Source organism: Triticum urartu, chromosome 4A (genome assembly GCF_056163025.1).
Source record: "Triticum urartu cultivar PI428250 chromosome 4A, HENAU_Tu73, whole genome shotgun sequence".
Classification (NCBI taxonomy): Eukaryota; Viridiplantae; Streptophyta; class Magnoliopsida; order Poales; family Poaceae; genus Triticum; species Triticum urartu.
The window spans coordinates 95,286,315-95,312,165 of NC_141876.1; the positions used below are offsets into that span (position 1 = coordinate 95,286,315).

At 46.0% G+C, this 25,851-nt stretch overlaps 1 protein-coding gene across 1 annotated transcript; it reads left to right on the plus strand.

Moving 5' to 3' along the window:
* The first annotated feature begins 7,645 nt into the window (after positions 1–7,645).
* Positions 7,646–8,878, plus strand: LOC147974940 (uncharacterized). Its single transcript, XM_087520211.1, has 2 exons — positions 7,646–7,768; positions 8,171–8,878. The coding sequence occupies exons 1-2, from the start codon at positions 7,646–7,648 to the stop codon at positions 8,876–8,878; spliced, it is 831 nt and encodes a 276-aa protein (XP_087376337.1).
* Positions 8,879–25,851: the final 16,973 nt, after the last annotated feature.

Here is a 25,851-nt window from a genome sequence, read left to right on the forward strand (position 1 = left end):
ATCAGCAACTGGTAGGAGCCATATGGTTGTCGCTTTATTGTATGCAATGCAATCGCCCTGTAATGCTTTACTTTATCACTAAGCGGCAGCGATAGTCATGGAAGCATAAGATTGGCGAGATGACAACGATGCTACGATGGAGATCAAGGTGTCGCGTCGGTGATGATGGTGATCATGACGGTGCTTCGGGGATGGAGATCACAAGCACAAGATAATGATGGTCATATCATATCACTTATATTGATTGCATGTGATGTTTATCTTTTATGCATCTTATCTTGCTTTGATTGACTGTAGCATTATAAGATGATCTCTCACTAAATTTCAAGATAAAAAGTGTTCTCCCTGAGTATGCACCATTGCCAAAGTTCGTCGTGCCCAGACACCACGTGATGATCGGGTGTGATAAGCTCTACATCCATCTACAATGGGTGCAAGCCAGTTTTGCACACGCAGAATACTCAGGTTAAACTTGACGAGCCTAGCATATGCAGATATGGCCTCGGAACACTGAGACCGAAAGGTCGAGCGTGAATCATATAGTAGATATGATCAACATAGTGATGTTCACCATTGAAAACTACTCCATTTCACGTGATGATCGGTTATGGTTTAGTTGATTTGGATCACGTGATCACTTAGAAGATTAGAAGGATGTCTTTATAAGTGGGAGTTCTTAAGTAATATGATTAATTGAACTTAAATTTATCATGAACTTAGTACCTGATAGTATCTTACTTGTCTATGTTTGATTGGTGGATAGATGGCCCGTGCTGTTGTTCCGTTGAATTTTAATGCGTTCCTTGAGAAAGCAAATATAAAAGATGATGGTAGCAATTACACGGACTGGGTCCGTAACTTGAGGATTATCCTCATTGCTGCACAGAAGAGTTACGTCCTGGAAGCACCGCTGGGTGTACCACCTGCACCAGCAACTGCAGACATTGTGAATGCCTGGCAGTCGCGTGTTGATGACTACTCGATAGTTCAGTGTGCCATACTTTACGGCTTAGAACCGGGACTTCAACGACGTTTTGAACGTCATGGAGCATATGAGATGTTCCAGGGGTTGAAGTTAATATTTCAAAAGAATGCCCGGATTAAGAGATATGAAGTCTCCAATAAGTTCTATAGCTGCAAGATGGAGGAGAATAGTTCTGTCAGTGAACATATACTCAAGATGTCTGGGTACTGCAATCACTTGACTCAGCTGGGAGTTAATCTTCCGGATGATAGCGTCATTGGTAGAATTCTCCAATCACTTCCACCAAGCTACAAGAACTTCGTGATGAACTATAATATGCAAGGGATGGATAAGACAATTCCCGAGCTCTTCGCAATGCTAAAAGCTGCGGAGGTAGAAATCAAGAAGGAGCATCAAGTGTTGATGGTCAATAAGACCACCAGTTTCAAGAAGGGCAAAGGGAAGAAGAAGGGGAACTTCAAGAAGAACAGCAAGCAAGTTGCTGCTCAGGAGAAGAAACCCAAGTCTGGACCTAAGCCTGAGACTGAGTGCTTCTACTGCAAGCAGACTGGTCACTGGAAGCGGAACTGCCCCAAGTATTTGGTGGATAAGAAGGATGTCAAGGTGAACAAAGGTATATGTGATATACATGTTATTGATGTGTACCTTACTAGAGCTCGCAGTAGCACCTGGGTATTTGATACTGGTTCTGTTGCTAATATTTGCAACTCGAAACAGGGACTACGGATTAAGTGAACACTGGAAAAGGACGAGGTGATGATGCGCGTGGGAAATGGTTCCAAAGTCGATGTGATCGCAGTCGGCACGCTACCTCTACATCTACCTTCGGGATTAGTATTAGACCTAAATAATTGTTATTTGGTGCCAGCGTTGAGCATGAACATTATATCTGGACCTTGTTTGATGCGAGACGGTTATTCATTTAAATCAGAGAATAATGGTTGTTCTATTTATATGAGTAATATCTTTCATGCACCCTTGAAGAGTGGTCTATTTTTGATGAATCTCGATAGTAGTGATACACATATTCATAATGTTGAAGCCACAAGATGTAGAGTTGATAATGATAGTGCAACTTATTTGTGGCACTACCGTTTAGGTCATATCGGTGTAAAGCGCATGAAGAAACTCCATACTGATGGACTTTTGGAACCACTTGATTATGAATCACTTGGTACTTGCGAACCGTGCCTCATGGGCAAGATGACTAAAACGCCGTTCTCCGGAACTATGGACAGAGCAACAAATTTGTTGGAAATCATACATACAGATGTATGTGGTCCGATGAATGTTGAGGCTCGTGGCGGATATCATTATTTTCTCACCTTCACACATGATTTAAGCAGATATGGGTATATCTACTTGATGAAGCATAAGTCTGAAACATTTGAAAAGTTCAAAGAATTTCAGAGTGAAGTTGAAAATCATCTTAACAAGAAAATAAAGTTTCTACGATCTGATCATGGAGGAGAATATTTGAGTTACGAGTTTGGTCTACATTGGAAACAATGTGGAATAGTTTCACAACTCACGCCACCCGAAACACCACAGCGTAATGGTGTGTCCGAACGTCATAATCGTACTTTACTAGATATGGTGCAATCTATGATGTCTCTTACAGATTTACCGCTATCATTTTGGGGTTATGCTTTAGAGACGGCCGCATTCACGTTAAATAGGGCACCATCGAAATCCGTTGAGACGACGCCTTATGAACTGTGGTTTGGCAAAAAACCAAAGTTGTCGTTTGTGAAAGTTTGGGGCTGCGATGCTTATGTGAAAAAACTTCAACATGATAAGCTCGAACCCAAATCAGATAAATGTGTCTTCATAGGATACCCAAAGGAGACTATTGGGTACACCTTCTATCACAGATCTGAAGGCAAGACATTCGTTGCTAAGAATGGATCCTTTCTAGAGAAAGAGTTTCTCTCGAAAGAAGTGAGTGGGAGGAAAGTGGAACTTGATGAGGTAACTATACCTGCTCCTCTATTGGAAAGTAGTTCATCACAGAAACCGGTTTCTGTGACGCCTACACCAGTTAGTGAGGAAGTTAATGATGATGATCATGGGACTTCAGATCAAGTTACTACTGAACCTCGTAGATCAACCAGAGTAAGATCCGCACCAGAGTGGTACGGTAATCCTGTTCTGGAAGTCATGCTACTAGATCATGATGAACCTACGAACTATGAAGAAGCGATGGTGAGCCCAGATTCCGCAAAATGGCTTGAGGCCATGAAATCTGAGATGGGATCCATGTATGAGAACAAAGTGTGGACTTTGGTTGACTTGCCCGATGATCGGCAAGCAATTGAGAATAAACGGATCTTCAAGAAGAAGACTGACGCTGACGGTAATGTTAATGTCTACAAAGCTCGACTTGTTGCGAAAGGTTTTCGAAAAGTTCAAGGGATTTACTACGATGAGACTTTCTCACCCTTAGCGATGCTTTAGTCTGTCCGAATCATGTTAGCAATTGCCGCATTTTATGATTATGAAATTTGGCAAATGGATGTCAAAACTGCATTCCTGAATGGATTTCTGGAAGAAGAGTTGTATATTATGCAACCAGAAGGTTTTGCCGATCCAAAGGGAGCTAACAAAGTGTGCAAGCTCCAGCAATCCATTTATGGACTGGTGCAAGCCTCTCGGAGTTGGAATAAACGCTTTGATAGTGTGATCAAAGCATTTGGTTTTGTACAGACTTTTGGAGAAACCTGTATTTACAAGAAAGTGAGTGGGAGCCCTGTAGCATTTCTAATATTATATGTGGATGACATATTGTTGATTGGAAATGATATAGAATTTCTGGATAGCATAACGGGATACTTGAATAAGAGTTTTTCAATGAAAGACCTCGGTGAAGTTGCTTATATATTGGGCATCAAGATCTATAGAGATAGATCAAGACGCTTAATTGGACTTTCACAAAGCACATACCTTGACAAAGTTTTGAAGAAGTTCAAAATGGATCAAGCAAAGAAAGGGTTCTTGCCTGTGTTATAAGGTGTGAAGTTGAGTAAGACTCAATGCCCGACCACTGCAGAAGATAGAGAGAAAATGAAAGATGTTCCCTATGCTTCAGCCATAGGCTCTATCATGTATGCAATGCTGTGTACCAGACCTGATGTGTGCCTTGCTATAAGTCTAGCAGGGAGGTACCAAAGTAATCCAGGAGTGGATCACTGGACAGCAGTCAAGAACATCCTGAAATACCTGAAAAGGACTAAGGATATGTTTCTCATTTATGGAGGTGACAAAGAGCTCATTGTAAATGGTTACGTTGATGCAAGCTTTGACACTGATCCGGATGATTCTAAATCGCAAACCGGATACGTGTTTAGATTGAACGGTGGAGCTGTTAGTTGGTGCAGTTCTAAACAAAGCATTGTGGCGGGATCTACATGTGAAGCAGAGTACATAGCTGCTTCGGAAGCAGCAAATGAAGGAGTCTGGATGAAGGAGTTCATATCCGATCTAGGTGTCATACCTAGTGCATCGGGTCCAATGAAAATCTTTTGTGGCAATACTGGTGCAATTGCCTTGGCGAAGGAATCCAGATTTCACAAGAGAACCAAGCACATCAAGAGACGCTTCAATTCCATCCGGGATTTAGTCTAGGTGGGAGACATAGAAATTTGCAAGATACATACAGATCTGAACGTTGCAGACCCGTTGACTAAGCCTCTTCCACGAGCAAAACATGATCAGCACCAAGGCTCCATGGGTGTTAGAATCATTATTGTGTAATCTAGATTATTGATTCTAGTGCAAGTGGGAGACTAAAGGAAATATGCCCTAGAGGCAATAATAAAGTTATTATTTATTTCCTTATATCATGATAAATGTTTATTATTCATGCTAGAATTGTATTAACCGGAAACATAATACATGTGTGAATACATAGACAAACAGATTTTCACTAGTATGCCTCTACTTGACTAGCTCATTAATCAAAGATGGTTATGTTTCCTAACCATAGACATGAGTTGTCATTTGATTAACGGGATCACATCATTAGGAGAATGATGTGATTGACTTGACCCATTCCGTTAGCTTAGCACACGGTCGTTTAGTATTCTGCTATTTCTTTCTTCATGACTTATACATGTCCCTATAACTATGAGATTATGCAACTCACGTTTACCGGAGGAACACTTTGTGTGCTACCAAACGTCACAACGTAACTGGGGGATTATAAAGGTGCTCTACAGGTGTCTCCGAAGGTACTTGTTGGGTTGGCGTATTTCGAGATTAGGATTTGTCACTCCGATTGTCGGAGAGGTATCTCTGGGCCCTCTCGGTAATGCACATCACTTAAGCCTTGCAAGCATTGCAACTAATGAGCTAGTTGCAGGATGATGTATTACGGAACGAGTAAAGAGACTTGCCGGTAACGAGATTGAACTAGGTATTGAGATACCGACGATCAAATCTCGAGCAAGTAACATACCGATGACAAAGGGAACAACGTATGTTGTTATGCGGTTTGACCGATAAAATCTTCATAGAATATGTGGGAACCAATATGAACATCTAGGTTCCTCTATTGCTTATTGACTGGAGACGTGTCTCGGTCATGTCTACATAGTTCTCGAACCCGTAGGGTCCGCACGCTTAAAGCTTCGATGGCAGTTATATTATGAGTTTATATGTTTTGATGTACTGAAGGTTGTTCGGAGTCCCGGATGTGATCCTGGACATGACGAGGAGTCTCGAAATGGTCGAGACATGAAGATTGATATATTGGAAGCCTATGTTTGGATATCGGAAGTGTTCCGGGTGAAATCGGGATTTTACCGAAGTACCGGGAGGTTACCGGAACCCCCGGGGGCTTAATGGGCCTTAGTGGGCCTAGGTGGAAGAGAGGAGAGGCGGCTAGGGATGGGCCGCGCGCCCCTCCTCCCCCCCCCCCCAGTCTGAATAGGACAAGGAGAGGGGGGAGGCGCCCCCCTTCGTTCTTCTCCTCCACTCCTTCCCCCTCCCAAGTCCTAATCCAACTAGGGAAGGGGGGAGTCCTACTCCCGATGGGAGTAGGACTCCTCCTGGGGCGCCTCCTCCCTGGCCGGCCACACCCCCCTTGCTCCTTTATATACAGGGGCAGGGGGCACCCCATAGACACAACAATTGATGTTTGATCTTTTAGCCGTGTGCGGTGCCCCCCTCCACCATAGTCCACCTCGATATTGCTGTAGCGGTGCTTAGGCGAAGCCCTGCGTCGGTAGAACATCAACATCGTCACCACGCCGTCGTGCTAACGAAACTCTCCCTCGACACTCGGCTGGATCGGAGTTCAGGGGACGTCATTGGGCTGAACGTGTGCTGAACTCGGAGGTGTCGTACGTTCGGTACTTGATCGGTCGGATCGTGAAGACGTACGACTACATCAACCGCGTTGTGCTAACGCTTCTGCTTTCGGTCTACGAGGGTACGTGGACAACACTCTCCCCTCTCGTTGCTGTGCATCACCATGATCTTGCGTGTGCGTAGGAAATTTTTTGAAATTACTATGTTCCCCAACAAGTGTATGGCCCTCATGGGAATGATGCTAAAATCTCCTTCCTCGCTAAGCTCCACGAACTTCGCGAATCTTTTTCTGGCCCTTGGCTGCTAGGTGGAGACTTCAACATGATTTCCTGCACTAGCGACAAGAACAATGGTCGTATAAATAGACGCACGATGAACCGGTTTCGACGCTTTATCTTTGACCATGGCCTCCATGACATCTACCTCCACGGACGCTGCTATACTTTGTCAAACGAGCAGGATAACCCCACCCTCAGCTACAACGACCGCGTCTTGTGCACGCCCTCTTGGGAGCTGGCCAATGCCCACTGTCTTCTTCGGTGCCTCGCCTCCGTAGCCTCGGATCATTGCCCCCTTCTTCTAGACTGCACGGCTCGCTCCGGTGGTGGCCGACGATTCCACTTTCAGCGCCATTGTCCTACTCTCGAAGGCTTCCACCAGGTCATCCAAAGTGCATGGAAATCTGTCCTGCCGGACTAGGACCCCTTCCGGCGCGTGTTTATGCATCTCAGGATAACGGTGTGCAGCTTGCAGCGCTGGAACTCTTGGGTTACCATGAGCATCTCCTCTCATCTCTTGGTCGCTCATGAGCTCATTTCTCGCCTCGATGCTGCCCAAGACTTTCGGCGTCTTTCCACTGCCGAGGTCTGGTTGCGATGCTTGCTCAAACGCAAATATCTTGGGCTCACCTTGCTCGAACGCTCTATCGCACACCAACGCGTTCGCCTCCACTGGCTTTCCGCGGGCGAGTCCGCGTCTGCCTTCTCCAAAATCCGTGCCTCCCAAAGAGCCAACAAAAATTGCATGCTCGATCTGCTTGTCAATAGCACGCGCATCTCTGACAAGTCTGACATGGCCGGCGCAGCTTTCTCTCATTTCTCCGGTGTTCTAGGCACGCCGGCGCCGCGGCACGGCACTCTAGACCTGGCCGCGATCAGCCACCGCTCCTTCGATCTCTCCGCGCTCGAGCAGCCATTCACGTCAGACGAAATCTAGGAGGCCATCAAACGCCTTCCCTCCGGCAAGGCGCCCGGCCCCGACGGCTTCACTGCAAAGTTCCTCAGAGCCTGCTAGCCCACCATCAAAGATGACCTATGTGATGTCTTCAGCAAGCTTTACTCCCTGAACGTCATGGCCTTTCAGTGGCTTAACGAAGCCCTCATCACCCTCTTGCCCAAGTGCACGGACGCCGCCTCCCTCTCTGACAATCGACCGATCGGCCTCCTACACCTCATCGCCAAGCTTTTTGCTAAGGTTCTCTCTCTATGACTGGCTCCGTGGCTCGGTGAACTAGTCTCCTCCAACCAGAGTGCCTTCATCGCCAGAAGGAGCGTCCACGACAATTTTCTTCTCGTCCAGCAAACCGCAAGGCAAGTCCACCAGCTCAAGCACCCCCGAGTCCTTTTGAAGTTGGACATTGCGCGAGCTTTTGACTCGGTCTCTTGGTCGTTCCTCATGGAGGTGTTGTAGCACTTGGGTTTTGGCCCAAGATAGTGCGAGTGGGTCTCCATTCTGATCTCTACAACATCCACACGCGTTTTGATCAACGGGACGCTCGGACCTCCCATTCCCCACGGGCAGGGACTTCGGCAGGGAGACCCCATCTCTCCCATGCTCTTTACACTGGTCATTGACACGCTCAATACCCTGCTCCAGTTCACAGTCCAGTCCGGCATCATCAAGCGCCTCACGCAATGGCATGCTGCTTCCAGCATTTCCTTATTCATCGATGATGTGGTTATACTCTACCACCCTGACTCTGCGGAGCTCTCCATGGTCAGCAAGCTTCTGGACCTATTTGGAGCCGCCTCCGGCCTACGCACCAACTTTGCCAAGTGCCTTGCCGCGCCTATTCAATGCCCTGATGACATCTCAAGCTCCATTGGCTCTGCGCTTTCTTGCCTTGTCGTGCATTTCACGATCCAGTACATGGGCCTTCCGTTGTCCATCAAGAAGGTGCCATCCTCCCAGCTCATGCCGATCATTGAGAAGCTCATGCGCAAGCTTGCCACCTGGAAGGCCGCCCTCCTCAATCGTGGTGAGTGTCTCGCCCTGGTCCGCCAGGTCCCGAGTGACATGCCGGTCCATCTGCTCCTGGCCATGGCGATCTCCCCGCCTATACTCAAGAAGGCCAATCGCATCCTCCGTGACTTCCTGTGGCATGGACGCAACGATGCGTGCGCTGGATCCTGTTTGGTCAGTTGGGCGCGCGTTTGCCGCGCCCTTGACATGGGCGGCTTGGGCATCCGTGAGCTCTGTCGCACTGGGATCTCCCTACGAGTTCGTTGGCTCTGGCTTCAAGCTACCGACCCCTCTCGGCCATGGGCTCACCTCAAGCTCCCCCACGACCCCGAGGTGCTTTAGTTTTTTTGGGCTTCCACAATCTGGACCATAGGTGATGGCACCTCTTGCCACTTTTGGGTTGACCCGTGGCTAGATGGCAAATCCATCCAAGATACTGCTCCACACATCGCTGCTCCTGTGTTGGGGAACGTTGCAGAAAACAAAAAATTTCCTACGGTTTCACCAAGATCCATCTAGGAGTTCATCTAGCAACGAGTGATTGGATTGCATCTACATACCTTTGTAGATCACGCGCGAAAGCGTTCAAAGAACGGGGATGAGGAAGTCGTACTCGACGTGATCCAAATCACCGGAGATCCTAGCGCCGAACGGACGGCACCTCCGCGTTCAACACACGTACGGTCAGCGTAACGTCTCCTCCTTCTTGATCCAGCAAGGGGAAGGAGAGGTTGAGGAAGATGGCTCCAGCAGCAGCACGACGGCGTGGTGGTGGTGGAGCTGCAGTACTCCGTCAGGGCTTCGCCAAGCACTATGGAGGAGGAGGATGTGTTGGAGAGGGAGAGGGAGGCACCAAAGGCGTGGTTTGAGAGGCCCTCCTTCCCCGACTATATATAGGGAGCCAAGGGGGGGGGCGCCGGCCCTAGGAGATGCAATCTCCTAGGGGGGCGGCGGCTAAGGGAGGAATCCCTCCTCCCCAAGGCACCTAGGAGGTGCCTTCCCCCTTTAGGACTCTTCCTTTCCTTATCTCTTGGCGCATGGGCCTCTTGGGGCTGGTGCCCTTGGCCCATATAGGCCAAGGCGCACACCCCTACAGCCCATGTGGCCCCCCGGGGCAGGTGGCCCCACCCGGTGGACCCCCGGGACCCTTCCGGTGGTCCCGGTACAATACCGGTGACCCCGAAACTTGTCCCGACGGCCGAAATAGCACTTCCTATATATAATTCTTTACCTCCGGACCATTCCGGAACTCCTCGTGACGTCCGGGACCTCATCCGGGACTCCGAACAACATTCGGGTTACTGCATATACATATCCCTACAACCCTAGCGTTACCGAACCTTAAGTGTGTAGACCCTACGGGTTCGGGAGACATGTAGACATGACCGAGATCGCTCTCCGGTCAATAACCAACAGCGGGATCTAGATACCCATGTTGGCTCCCGCATGCTCCTCGATGATCTCATCGGATGAACCACGATGTCGAGGACTTAAGCAACCCCGTATACAATTCCCTTTGTCAATCGGTATGCTACTTGCCCGAGATTCGATCGTCGGTATCCCAATACCTTGTTCAATCTCGTTACCGGCAAGTCACTTTACTCGTACCATAATGCATGATCCCGTGACCAGACACTTGGTCACTTTGATCTCATAATGATGATGTATTACCGAGTGGGCCGAGTGATACCTCTCCGTCATACGGAGTGACAAATCCCAGTCTTGATCCGTGTCAACCCAACAGACACTTTCGGAGATACCCATAGTATACCTTTATAGTCACCCAGTTACGTTGTGACGTTTGGTACACCCAAAGCACTCCTACGGTATCCGGGAGTTACACAATCTCATGGTCTAAGGAAAGGATACTTGACATTGGAAAAACTCTAGCAAACGAACTATACGATCTTATGCTATGTTTAGGATTGGGTCTTGTCCATCACATCATTCTCCTAATGATGTGATCTCGTTATCAATGACATCCAATGTCCATAGTCAGGAAACCATGACTATCTGTTGATCAACAAGCTAGTCAACTAGAGGCTTACTTGGGACATGTTGGTGTCTATTATTCACACATGTATTACGATTTCCGGATAACACAATTATAGCATGAATAAAGACAATTATCATGAACAAGGAAATATAATAATAATGCTTTTTATTATTGCCTCTAGGGCATATTTCCAACAGTCTCCCACTTGCACTAGAGTCAATAATCTAGTTACATTGTGATGAATCGAACACCCATGGAATTCTGGTGTTGATCATGTTTTGTTCTAGGGAGAGGTTTAGTCAATGGATCTGCTACATTCAGGTCCGTATGTACTTTACAAATATCTATGTCTCCATCTTGAACATTTTCACGAATGGAGTTGAAGCGACGCTTGATGTGCCTTGTCTTCTTGTGAAACCTGGGCTCCTTGGCAAGAGCAATAGCTCCAGTGTTGTCACAGAAGAGCTTGATCGGCCCCGACGCATTGGGTATGACTCCTAGGTCGGTGATGAACTCCTTCACCCAAATTGCTTCATGCGCTGCCTCCGAGGCTGCCATGTACTCCGCTTCACATGTAGATACTGCCACGATGCTCTGCTTGCAACTGCACCAGCTTACTGCCCCACCATTCAAAATATACACGTATCCGGTTTGTGACTTAGAGTCATCCAGATCTGTGTCGAAGCTAGCGTCGACGTAACCTTTTACGACGAGCTCTTCGTCACCTCCATAAACGAGAAACATTTCCTTAGTCCTTTTCAGGTACTTCAGGATATTCTTGACCGCTGTCCAGTGTTCCTTGCCGGGATTACTTTGGTACCTACCTACCAAACTTACGGCAAGGTTTACATCAGGTCTGGTACATAGCATGGCATACATAATAGAACCTATGGCTGAGGCATAGGGGATGACACTCATCTCTTCTATATCTTCTGCCGTGGTCGGACATTGAGCTGAGATCAATTTCACACCTTGTAACACAGGCAAGAACCCCTTCTTAGACTGATCCATATTGAATTTCTTCAATATCTTATCAAGGTATGTGCTTTGTGAAAGACCTATGAGGCGTCTTGATCTATCTCTATAGATCTTGATGCCTAATATATATGCAGCTTCTCCAAGGTCCTTCATTGAAAAACTCTTATTCAAGTAGGCCTTAATGTTGTCCAAGAGTTCTATATCATTTCCCATCAAAAGTATGTCATCTACATATAATATGAGAAATGCTACAGAGCTCCCACTCACTTTCTTGTAAACGCAGGCTTCTCCATAAGTCTGCTAAACCCAAACGCTTTGATCATCTCATCAAAGCGAATGTTCCAACTCCGAGATGCTTGCACCAGCCCATAAATCGAGCGTTGGAGCTTGCACACCTTGTTAGCATTCTTAAGATCGACAAAACCTTCCGGCTGCATCATATACAATTCTTCCTTAAGGAAACCATTAAGGAATGCCGTTTTGACGTCCATTTGCCATATCTCATAATCATAGAATGCGGCAATTGCTAACATGATTCGGACGGACTTTAGCTTCGCTACCGGTGAGAAAGTCTCATCGTAGTCAACCCCTTGAACTTGTCGATAACCCTTAGCGACAAGGCGAGCTTTATAGATGGTTACATTACCATCCGCGTCTGTCTTCTTCTTAAAGATCCATTTATTTTCTATGGCTCGCCGCTCAACGGGCAAGTCAGTCAAAGTCCATACTTCATTTTCATACATGGATCCTATCTCGGATTTCATGGCTTCTAGCCATTTGTCGGAATCCGGGCCCGCCATCGCTTCCTCATAGTTCGAAGTTTCACCGTTGTCTAACAACATGATTTCCAAGACAGGGTTGCCGTACCACTCTGGTGCGAAACGTGTCCTTGTGGACCTACGAAGTTCAGTAGCAACTTGATCTGAAGTTTCATGATCATCATCATTAACTTCCTCTCTAGTCGGTGCAGGCACCTCAGGAACATTTTCTTGAGTTGCGCCATTTTCCGATTCAAGAGGTAATACTTCATCAAGTTCTACTTTCCTCCCACTTACTTCTTTCGAGAGAAACTCTTTCTCTAGAAAGGACCCATTCTTGGCAACAAAGATCTTGCCTTCGGATCTGAGGTAGAAGGTATACCCAATAGTTTCTTTAGGGTATCCTATGAAGACGCATTTTTCCGATTTGGGTTCGAGCTTTTCAGGTTGAAGTTTCTTGACATAAGCATCGCATCCCCAAACTTTTAGAAACGACGGCTTAGGTTTCTTCCCAAACCATAATTCATACGGTGTCGTCTCAACGGATTTCGACGAAGCCCTATTTAAAGTGAATGCGGCAGTCTCTAAAGCATACCCCCAAAAAGATAGCGGTAAATCGGCAAGAGACATCATAGATCGCAGCATATCTAATAGAGTGCGATTACGACGTTCGGACACACCATTACGCTGAGGTGTTCCAGGCGGCGTGAGCTGTGAAACTATTCCACATTTTCTTAAGTGTGTGCCAAACTCATGACTCAAGTATTCTCCTCCACGATCTGATCGCAGGAACTTGATTTTTCTGTCACGTTGATTCTCAACCTCACTCTGAAATTCCTTGAACTTTTCAAAGGTCTCAGACTTGTGTTTCATTAAGTAGACATACACATATCTACTCAAGTCATCAGTGAGGGTGATAACATAACGATAGCCACCGCGAGCCTCAACACTCATTGGACCGCACACATCAGTATGTATGATTTCCAATAAGTTGGTTGCTCGCTCCATTGTTCCTGAGAACGGATTTTTGGTCATTTTACCCATGAGGCATGGTTCGCACGTGTCAAATGATTCGTAATCAAGAGACTCTAAAAGTCCATCAGCATGGAGCTTCTTCATGCGTTTGACACCTATGTGACCAAGGCGGCAGTGCCACAAGTATGTGGGACTATCATTATCAATCTTACATCTTTTGGTACTCACACTATGAACATGTGTAGCATTACGCTCGAGATTCATTAAGAATAAACCATTCACCATCGGAGCATGACCATAAAACATATCTCTCATATAAATAGAACAACCATTATTCTCGGATTTAAATGAGTAGCCATCTCGAATTAAACGAGATCCTGATACAATGTTCATGCTCAAACTTGGCACTAAATAACAATTATTGAGGTTCAAAACTAATCCCGTAGGTAAATGTAGAGGTAGCGTGCCGACGGCGATCACATCGACCTTGGAACCATTCCCGACGCGCATCGTCACCTCGTCCTTCGCCAGTCTCCGCTTATTCCGTAGCTCCTGCTTTGAGTTACAAATGTGAGCAACTGCACCGGTATCAAATACCCAGGAGCTACTACGAGTACTGGTAAGGTACACATCAATTACATGTATATCACATATACCTTTCGTTTTGCCGGCCTTCTTGTCTGCTAAGTATTTGGGGCAGTTCCGCTTCCAGTGACCACTTTCCTTGCAATAAAAGCACTCAGTCTCGGGCTTGGGTCCATTCTTTGGCTTCTTCCCGGCAGCTTGCTTGTCGGGCGCGGCAACTCCCTTGCCGTCCTTCTTGATGGTTTTCTTACCCTTGCCTTTCTTGAACTTAGTGGTTTTATTCACCATCAACACTTGATGTTCCTTTTTGACTTCTACCTCTGCTGATTTCAGCATTGCAAATACTTCAGGAATGGTCTTTTCCATCCCCTGCATATTGAAGTTCATCACAAAGCTCTTGTAGCTCGGTGGAAGCGACTGAAGGATTCTGTCAATGACCGCGTCATCCGGGAGATTAACTCCCAGCTGAGTCAAGCAGTTATGCAACCCAGACATAGTGAGTATGTGCTCACTGACAGAACTGTTTTCCTCCATCTTACAGCTAAAGAACTTGTCGGAGACTTGATATCTCTCGACCCGGGCATGAGCTTGCAAAACCATTTTCAGCTCTTCGAACATCTCATATGCTCCGTGTCTCTCAAAACGCTTTTGGAGCCCCGGCTCTAAGCTGTAAAGCATGCCGCACTGAACGAGGGAGTAGTCATCGGTACGTGCCTGCCAAGCGTTCATAACGTCTTGTTCTGTAGGGAGAACAGGTGCGTCACCCAGCGGTGCTTGTAGGACATAATCTTTCTTGGCAGCTATGAGGATGATCCTCAGGTTCCGAACCCAGTCCGTGTAGTTGCTGCCATCGTCTTTCAGCTTGGTTTTCTCTAGGAACGCGTTGAAGTTGAGGACTACATTGGCCATTTGATCTACAAGACATATTGTAAAAAATTTAGACTAAGTTCATGATAATTAAGTTCATATAATCAAATTATTCAATGAACTCCCACTTAGATAGACATCCCTCCTGTAATCTAAGTATAACATGATCCGAGTTAACTAGGCCGTGTCCGATCATCACGTGAGACGGACTAGTTAATATTGGTGAACATCTTCATGTTGATCGTATCTTCTATACGACTCATGCTCGACCTTTTGGTCTTCTGTGTTCCGAGGCCATGTCTATACATGCTAGGCTCGTCAAGTCAACCTAAGTGTTTGCATGTGTAAATCTGTCTTACACCCGTTGTATGTGAACATTGGAATCTATCACACCCGATCATCACGTGGTGCTTCGAAACAATGAACTGTCGCAACGGTGCACAGTTAGGGGGAACACTTTCTTGAAATTATTATGAGGGATCATCTTATTTACTACCGTCGTTCTAAGCAAACAAGATGCAAAAACATGATAAACATCACATGCAATCAAATAATAATAGTGACATGATATGGCCAATATCACATAGCTCCTTTGATCTCCATCTTGGGGCTCCATGATCATCTTGTCACCGGCATGACACCATGATCTCCATCATCATGATCTCCATCATCGTGTCTCCATGAAGTTTCTCGCCAACTATTACTTCTACTACTACGGCTAACGCGTTTAGCAATAAAGTAAAGTAATTTACATGGCGTTTCTCAATGACACGCAGGTCATACAAAAAATAAAGACAACTCCTATGGCTCCTGCCGGTTGTCATACTCATCGACATGCAAGTCATGATTCCTATTACAATGGCATGAACATCTCATACATCACATATATATCATTCATCATTCATCACAACTTTGGCCATATCATATCGCAGAACACTTGCTGCAAAAACAAGTTAGACGTCCTCTAATTGTTGTTGCAAGTTTTACGTGGCTGCAAAAGGGTTCTAGCAAGAACGTTTTCTTACCTACGTGAAAGCCACAACGTGATTTGTCAATTTCTATTTACCCTTCATAAGGACCCTTTTCATCGAATCCGCTCCAACTAAAGTGGGAGAGATAGACACCCGCCAGCCACCTTATGCAACTTGTGCATGTTAGTCGGTGGAACCGGTCTCACGTAAGCGTACATGTAAGGTTGGTCCGGGCCGCTTCATCCCACAATACCGTTGAAGCAAGATAAGACTAGTAGCGGCAAGAAAGTTGACAACATCAACGCCCACAACAAATTGTGTTCTACTCGTGCAAGAGAACTACGCATAGACATAGCTCTGATACCACTGTTGGGGAACGTTGCAGAAAACAAAAAATTTCCTACGGTTTCACCAAGATCCATCTAGGAGTTCATCTAGCAACGAGTGATTGGATTGCATCTACATACCTTTGTAGATCACGCGCGGAAGCGTTCAAAGAATGGGGATGAGGAAGTCGTACTCGACGTGATCCAAATCACCGGAGATCCTAGCGCCGAACGGACGGCACCTCCGCGTTCAACACACATACGGTCAGCGTAACGTCTCCTCCTTCTTGATCTAGCAAGGGGAAGGAGAGGTTGAGGAAGATGGCTCCAGCAGCAGCACGATGGCGTGATGGTGGTGGAGCTGCAGTACTCCGGCAGGGCTTCGCCAAGCACTATGGAGGAGGAGGATGTGTTAGAGAGGGAGAGGGAGGCACCAAAGGCGTGGTTTGAGAGGCCCTCCTTCCCCCACTATATATAGGGAGCCAAGGGGGGGGCGCCGGCCCTAGGAGATGCAATCTCCTAGGGGGCGGCGGCCAAGGGAGGAATCCCTCCTCCCCAAGGCACCTAGGAGGTGCCTTCCCCCTTTAGGACTCTTCCTTTCCTTATCTCTTGGCGCATGGGCCTCTTGGGGCTGGTGCCCTTGGCCCATATAGGCCAAGGCGCACACCCCTACAGCCCATGTGGCCCCCCGGGGCAGGTGGCCCCACCCGGTGGTCCCGGTACAATACCGGTGACCCCGAAACTTGTCCCGACGGCAGAAATAGCACTTCCTATATATAATTCTTTACCTCCGGACCATTCCGGAACTCCTCGTGACGTCCGGGATCTCATCCAGGACTCCGAACAACATTCGGGTTACTGCATATACATATCCCTACAACCCTAGCGTTACCGAACCTTAAGTGTGTAGACCCTACGGGTTCGGGAGACATGTAGACATGACCGAGATCGCTCTCCGGTCAATAACCAACAGCGGGATCTGGATACCCATGTTGGCTCCCACATTCTCCTCGATGATCTCATCGGATGAACCACGATGTCGAGGACTCAAGCAACCCCGTATACAATTCCCTTTGTCAATCGGTATGCTACTTGCCCGAGATTCGATCGTCGGTATCCCAATACCTTGTTCAATCTTGTTACCGGCAAGTCACTTTACTCGTACCGTAATGCATGATCCCGTGACCAGACACTTGGTCACTTTGAGCTCATAATGATGATGTATTGCCGAGTGGGCCCAGTGATACCTCTCCGTCATACGGAGTGACAAATCCCAGTCTTGATCCGTGTCAACCCAACAGACACTTTCGGAGATACCCGTAGTATACCTTTATAGTCACCCAGTTACGTTGTGACGTTTGGTACACCCAAAGCACTCCTACGGTATCCGGGAGTTACATGATCTCATGGTCTAAGGAAAGGATACTTGACATTGGAAAAACTCTAGCAAACGAACTATACGATCTTATGCTATGTTTAGGATTGGGTCTTGTCCATCACATCATTCTCCTAATGATGTGATCTCGTTATCAATGACATCCAATGTCCATAGTCAGGAAACCATGACTATCTATTGATCAACAAGCTAGTCAACTAGAGGCTTACTAGGGACATGTTGGTGTCTATTATTCACACATGTATTACGATTTCCTGATAACATAATTATAGCATGAATAAAGACAATTATCATGAACAAGGAAATATAATAATAATGCTTTTTATTATTGCCTCTAGGGCATATTTCCAACATCCCGTGCCTCACAGAGCTCGCAACTCCCGCACGGTGGCGGCTGCTCTTGCAGATCATCGTTAGATCGATGACATCTAGGGAGCCCTGGGACAGGCGGCCACCATGGAGTATGCTAGCCTTTGGATCCGCCTATAGCACGTTGAGCTCCTCCCTCAGCCTGACTTGATCCGCTGGGGATGGACAGAAAATGGGTCCTACTCGGCCTCTTACTGCTACACCGCTCTCTTCCACGGCTCCACTTCCTTGCCTGATAACCCACAAGTATAGGGGATCGCAACAGCTTTCGAGGGTAGAGTATTCAACCCAAATTTATTGATTCGACGCAAGGGGAGCCAAAGAATATTCTCAAGTATTAGCAGCTGAGTTGTCAATTCAACCACACCTAGGAACTTAGTATCTGCAGCGAACTGTTTAGTAGTAAAGTAATATGATAGTGATGGTATCGGTAACAAAAGAGTAATGAAAGCAAAGTAATATTTTTGGTATTTTGTAGTGATTGTAACAATAGCAACGGGAAAGTAAATAAGCGTAAACCAGTATATGGAAAGCTCGTAGGCATCGGATCAATGATGGATAATTATGCCGGATGTGGTTCATCATGTAACAGTCATAACATAGGGTGACACAGAACTAGCTCCAATTCGTCAATGTAATGTAGGCATGTATTCCGAATATAGTCATACGTGCTTATGGAAAAGAACTTGCATGACATCTTTTGTCCTACCCTCCCGTGGCAGCGGGGTCCTAATGGAAACTAAGGGATATTAAGGCCTCCTTTTAATAGAGAACCGGAACAAAGCATTAGCACATAGTGAATACATGAACTCCTCAAACTACGGTCATCACCGGTAAGTATCCCGATTATTGTCACTTCGGGGTTAACAGATCATAACACATAATAGGTGACTATAGACTTGCAAGATAGGATCTAGAACTCTCATATATTGATGAAAACATAATAGGTTCAGATCTGAAATCATGGCACTCGGGCCCTAGTGACAAGCATTAAGCATAGCAAAGTCATAGCAATATCAATCTCAGAACATAGTGGATACTAGGGATCAAACCTTAATAGAACTAACTCGATTACATGATAAATCTCATCCAACCCATCACCGTCCAGCAAGCCTATGATGGAATTACTCACGCACGGCGGTGAGCATCATGAAATTGGTGATGGAGGATGGTTGATGATGATGACGGTGACGAATCCCCCTCTCCGGAGCCCCGAACGGACTCCAGATCAACCCTCCCGGGAGGTTTTAGGGCTTGGCGGCGGCTCCGTATCGTAAAACGCGATGCTTTCTTCTCTCCTATTTTTTCTCCCCAAAAGCAGTTATATAGAGTTGGAGTTGGAGTCGGGAGGTCTCCAGGGGGCCCACGAGGTAGGGGGCGCGCCCTAGGGGGGGCGCCCCCCACCCTCGTGGCAAGGGTGTGGGCCCCCTGGTCTTCATCTTTGGCAAGGATTTTTTATTATTTATTGTAAGATATTCCGTGGAGTTTCAGGTCATTCCGAGAACTTTTGTTTTATGCACATAAAACAACATCATGGCAATTCTGCTGAAAACAGCGTCAGTCCGGGTTAGTTCCATTCAAATCATACAAATTAGAGTCCAAAATAAGGGCAAAAGTGTTTGGAAAAGTAGATACGACGGAGACGTATCATTGCCCACCGGGCATCTTGCCTGGCAAACCAATGCCACGACCTCGGTGCAGTTCTTCGTCTGGCTGGCCTCCCTTAACCATTGCTGGTCCGCCGATCGCCTCGCGCGGCGTGGCTTGCCCCACGAGCTGTCATGCGTGCTTTGCTTGTAGGAGCCCGAGACTCTACACCACATCCCTGTGGGATGTGTCTTCGCGCGAGCGGCGTGGCATGCCATTCTTTCCTGGTGCTCCCCGACCTCGGCCATCCCGGATGGCACCGTCGGCTTCTTCGATTGGCTCTCCACTGGCCTTCTAGACACTCCGGCACCGAGGCGGCGAGGCCTGGACACCGTGGCCTCTCTTGTGGCATGGTCCCTCTGGCGGCACCGGAATGCCGTCATCTTCGACAAAATCGCGCCTTCCCTTCCTTCACTAATTGTCGCAATCAAGGATGAAGCTCGCTCTTGGGCCATGGCAGGAGCTAGAGGAATGAACACATGACTATCTGTAACCTGAACTTAATCTTTGGAGGCTGAGCAACCCTCTGTCTTCTGCTCCTTGCGCCATCACAACGTCGCCAATCTTGTGTACGTCGTTGTGGTGCCTTCCCTGTACTTTCTCTCAGTTTCCCCCTATCAATACAATGATACGCCATCTAGGCGTATTTGAGAAAGAAAAAATGACGGTGTCATCTTCATTGAATTTTGCCGGTACACATAAGCATGCAAAACAGATCTTGACGCATGCTTTGGCATTTTTATATACTCGCTCCGTTGCAAAAAGTTATATTAAATTTTTCGCCCGCAAAAAGAAATTGTATTAATTTTCCGAAAAGTCAAGCTTCTCTATGTTTAGCTAAGTTTAAGGCATCTCCAACACGGACCCGAAAACCGGACAACGCATCCGTTCGCGGACGGGGAGGGGGGGCAGACTGCGGACATGGATGCGGAAGTCGGCCATCCAAAATTATCCGCATACATTTCAAATTGGCTTCAAACAAACCGGACGAAGTACATGCAAACCCAATAATTTTCATTCAAACAAGACGAAGACACTTATATTTCGGGCATATTTTAACTAAATTATACCGCGCTGCGGTAAAACTAGTCTACGGCTGGCCGCGGTGGATCGCCACTCCCACGACATGTTTTCCTTATGTCCGGCAGCCTGCTCATCGGAATGTAGGATGCCCTGGAGGGTTATGCTTCAGCAAGAGGAGAAGAATAGCCTCCCTTCCCTTCTGTGTTGCTCGGACAGGGTTGATTTTTGGGCGGGCGAAAACGGTCACCGTGGTATACGCCCCCGCTCACTGGGCAAGACACTGGTTGTGTAACCCGGCGACGCGATGGCGGTGGCGGCCTCCCATGATCTTCCTCGCTGGCCGCGGACGTGTCGGCTCCGTCGACATGCCTTCTTTCCCCACCTGGCTTCAGGCGGGAAAGCGAGCGGGCACGGAAAACAAATGTGTCTGAATCGCCAAACGGACTGATGAGGACCGCTGGATGACAAAATACTTTGAGAGTCAGTGTTGGAGATGAGCAAATTTTTAGTAACTACAGTACTAGAGTGGTATAATTAGGCTTAGAATCGTCATGAACTACATTGTCCTATTTTCTTTATTTGGTATTGTAGATGTTGATATAATTTTACATAAACTTGGTTGTACCTAGAAACGTTTTGACCTTTCAAAGTACCAGGAGCAATTGTAGGTGTACACTGTGGATGGCTGGATGGTGTGTGAGCCGACATACATTGGCAAATAATAAGCCTATACGCGTGATGTGTGAACCAACGAACTGTGCGTGTACACGGCTAGAAAATAAAAGTCATCCAACAATAACATAATCCACATCTGCCCACTTGACACATAAAGCACGCACAAAGCCATTTCGTCGGCACTGAATAGCTCGTTTCTTTCAGGTGAGCACCCATTTTTCTCTGTCTTTTGTCACTGAAAACCGCCGTAGTGCAATCGCTGTGGAGTGAAAGCAAAGATTATGAATGATACAGAATCCAATGGAAAAAGAAACCTGTCGTCCCCGACGGGAATTTGTTGCCCGTTTTTCCTCAAGCCGTTACGTTCTAGACACCTGGTGGCACCTCAGCCACCTACGTGCACGTAGTAATCACTCTTATGAGTCTATCTAGAAGACTTTGACTTTTTCGATCCTAGCTAAGAAAACGTCATCTCAATTTTTCTGTGTTAAATTCGGTACACAAGTAGAGAAACGGCAAAGAAAATTATATTTAGAACAAAATCCAAAAGTTTAAAAGATGGAGCTTTTATATTCCGATGTAATTTGTTTATTTCTTGTTTTGTTTGTAATTAGTTTCATTTCATCATATACTTTTTTTAGCAATTTCCCAAGGCAACAGGAGTATTTCACCCTGAAAAAAGGCGACAACAGTATTTGTGTACACTATAATCTATATTTTGTAATGAAAGGAATATTTGATGTTTCACCCTATGTCATCCCGGTCCCCGACTTTTAGTAAAGTCTATATACCGCCCCTCGGATATTCAGTTTAGCTCCCGGGAGCATATGCGTATGCATGACAAAAAAAATCATAATTCTTCCTATGCTCAGCTCTTTTTTTAATGTCAAAGAAATAAAGATGTGCGTATTTATGTCCTTCGATTGTTTGCAAATAGGACGCCGATAACCGTCACACGTGTTGTATATTTGACATGCACCCACACACCGTGTGTGGTGTGAGCAGGAGGCAGCCCACACGCGCTGTGTGTGGGCAGACTTAAGAGTTGCCTACACGTGTGGGCGCGGCTACTTCGTGTAACACGCCCAACAAGTACTACTCATCTTCACCTCGTGTGTGTGCCATGAAGCAAAAATGCCCACACATCCTGGCGCAGCTACGTTAGGTACCCCGCGGGATGACAATTTAGTTGTCATCCTGGTTGGCAAATGTAGTTATCCGGGATGGCAAGTGTAGTTGTAAAAGCATGGCAACTCTATCTGTTTTGGTTAACTATAGTTGCCATGTCTAATTTCTGGTAGTTGCGGCATGTAATCAAACCGTAGTTGTCGTGTGTGATTAACTACTTGCCACATATAGTTAAATAGTAATTGTCATGTGTGTTTACCTAGTTGCCACGTGTGGCCCAACCATAATTGACATGTATTGTTAATCACAGTTGTCATGTGTGTTTATCTGGTTGCCACGTACATGCAACTGCAGTTGCCGTCTAGCAAAGAATCACAGTTGCCATGTGTGTTTACCTAGTTGCCACGTTCGCGTAACTGCAATTGTCGTCCACAACGTATGAGTGTCGTGTGGGCGAAAAGCAGTTCGCCCACATACGCATGAACTAGGTGGTGGCTGTATGGGCAGAAACTAGTTCGCCCACACAGCGCAGCTGGCAAACAGCATGGTGCGGGCGTGAAACTCTCCAACGCCCACACACCAGCCTCGTCCTATGTGGCACATCAAATCCATCTTTTTATGTCAAGATTCGTGCAAAAGACAGTGAACGACGATTCAGACGTGTGGGCAAGTTAGGGAACGCCCATACGTGTGGACGTTAATGTTTCCGTTACAAATATTATGGGGAAAACACAAGTATTGCGACCTGTCTTACAAAAAATAAGTTGTGTTTTTTCTTTTTGCATTTTTAAGACACTAACATGAACGTGTGTAAAAAATAGAAGTTTTAATTTTGTTTTCTGTTTGTTTCAACTTTACTGTTTATCCTGGGAGCATATGCGCCTATGTCCCTCAACCTTAACATAAAGAATCCTACTTTCCATTATTATGAGCCTATGACACATGTCCCCTCGACTATGCCAAAGAGGTTTTGCAATAAAATGGCGTGATTTTGACATTGTGTGCCAACACGTGGATCATAAATGGCTGATATTTTCCACATCATCATTTATTAAAAGCACCGACTCAAAAATATTGGAGTTAATCACCAGTATATTCCAAAAAAAAAAATCACCAGTATATTAGAACCTCAAGAGTAAAGTACTAGAGTATCCTAGAAAACCTGGAAATCAAAAAAAACAATAGATAGGTTGACAAATGTATTTAAAAGACAAGGACAATTGATTTACATATAATCATTCATGAAAATCAAGATCCATGAAAAGTGGATGCATATGAAATAATGTTTTGATTGTTTATTTCTAAAAATATGTATAAATCTCTTATACTCCTCTATAAACTAATATAAAATTATTTAGATCACTAAAGTAGTGATCTAAACGATCTTATATTACTTCACAGAGGGAGTACATGATACCAAATTTCTTGGTTTCTCCCATTTTTCCTCCTAACTATCTATATTTTCTCAGGGAAAACAAATATTATTTTCTATTTTTTATTTCACATGACTTTTGACTTTCGGTATGCATAAGTGTACTTCCAAACTATATGGATTGGGAGATGATCCTGGCCGAAAAAGACTCCGGCTTCCGTGGGTGGGGGAGGAGGGGACTAGAAGTGATCAACCTTTCGTCTAGAGCTTCGGACTCCGACTCTGCCTGGCGGTGTGGATTTGGAGAAGATACTGCCCGAAAAGACTCCGACTCTGACTAGATTTCTTAGTTTTATTTTTGAATGGATTACTTTAGATCCATCTTAGCAATGTAGTTTTAACCGAATTGTGATATATCCATGTTATGTAATGTAATTTGAATCAATTTGAGCTATTGATGTTTAAATTTGTGTGAACTTTTCTAGGGAGTTAAATTTAAAACTTGGGCCAGGAACCATATTTTTTAACTCCCAAACATAAGTATAAGGAGTTATAGTTTAAGAAGGCATATAAGGGGCAAAATTATAATGCTTCAGCTAGAGATGTCCTAAGATCAACTCTATTTGATCCCCTTAAATTTAGAGGAGTAAACGGACGAGTATCCTTTAGAGGAGTATTTTTACTCCTTAAAAAATAGTTGTTTCTAATCGATCCCCAAAACTTAACGGGGTAAAAAAATGTTTTTCCCAAAACTTTGAATGGCCTCAAAGATTGTATCTTCTCCAATGCAGACAAGGTCCTCAATGTCATCGGCCGAACACCCGTCGGCTAGCACTCGAGCAGTCGCGATACACTTCATCAAAGGGCTCACATTCGTCTCTCTGCATGCATTCCTCCTGAGCTTGAACCAATCATCATGCTTCTCCATGGCAATTGCAATGGTGAGAAAGAGACTTGTGTACATCCAAAATCATTTGCGAAAATACTTCTCCAGATAGGTTGGATTAGGGTCAAAATAATCTCTCATAATCTTGGCATGGCCCTACGCTCTATTACGGTTGAGGAGTATGAGGCTGAACTGTGATCCTCTCCTCAACCACTGAATATCATCACTGAAGATCATGCTAACGGCCATTTTCAAAGTCATCGTCATCTTCTTCCTCCTTCGATGACGAAGAGTCCTCGAAGATCATCTCTCTAGGTCTCTTCATCTTCAATTTAATTGACTCGGTTCAATTCAATGGACAAAAGAAAAAAGAGATAAAAGGCGAGAAAAATAAATCACCTAGGCAACACTTGGAAGGCGGCGAAGGTGTCACCGCCGACCATCAGCGAGAAAAATAACTCACCTAGGATTTAAGCTTGAGAGAGAAGTTGAGGCTTGTGAGAGATGCAGAGTTCAGGATCACATTGCAGGGCATCAACCTCTTGGATGATGAAGGAAAGAAGTGGTTGGTCCGCATGTAAAAGAGGATCAATGACAACGACAACTGAAGTCATTGATTTATTCGTCTCTTGCTAATCTATGTATGAGCTATTCAATTTTATTTTGGCATGTAATGAATTGTGGTTTGCTTTTTATCGTTGAATTTGTGATGAATTTGCATTATATGATAAACGTGCATGGAGTTAGGTGCTAAGATATGAGGAGTGTGGTTGTGGAGGAGGACAAATGAGGACGTGCCCAGTGCTGCCATGGGTGCGTCGGGGCACATCCACGAATGTATATGGGCTCGGATTTGCTAATTATGTATGGGAATCTCCAAGGCAGGCCCGTAAACTTTCTGCAACCATCCGGACCATGTTGTCCGAACCGCGGAAGCTACCCAATGCGGTCATGTATCGGTCCGCGGGACGGTTCGGACGTGATTTCTCCCGCAAAATGAAGACGAAAGTGAGGAAAGTGTGCGGGAGTCCGGACACGCGAAACATACGAATCCGACACCACAGGCCGACCCAAAACCCTTCCTGGACCCCACGACTCCATCCTCCCCATTTTCTCTCCTTCCTTCTTTCTTTCTTCTTGTCGTCGCCGCTCCACCACCCCATCCACCACGCCACACCCCTACCAGAAATATGCGTCTCCGTCACCTCCTGCAATCCAGCAGGGCTCCCCGCCGCTTCTCCTCCGTCTCCGTTCAACCCCCTGTCCTCCGACCGCCCTGCCATATGTACCATCCTCTACCATACCCGGCAACTGTCCGATAATCGTCGGAGCTGAAAACAGTTGTCTCTTCTTGTTTGTAGCA

What these genes read in the sequence shown, in the direction of transcription:
- LOC147974940 (XM_087520211.1), top strand. Translation starts at nt 7,646, where the DNA reads ATGGCCTTTCAGTGGCTTAACGAAGCCCTCATCACCCTCTTGCCCAAG. An exon ending in TCGCCAAGCTTTTTGCTAAG is followed by an intron (nt 7,769 to 8,170) that starts GTTCTCTCTCTA and finishes ACCCTGCTCCAG; the next exon opens with TTCACAGTCCAGTCCGGCAT.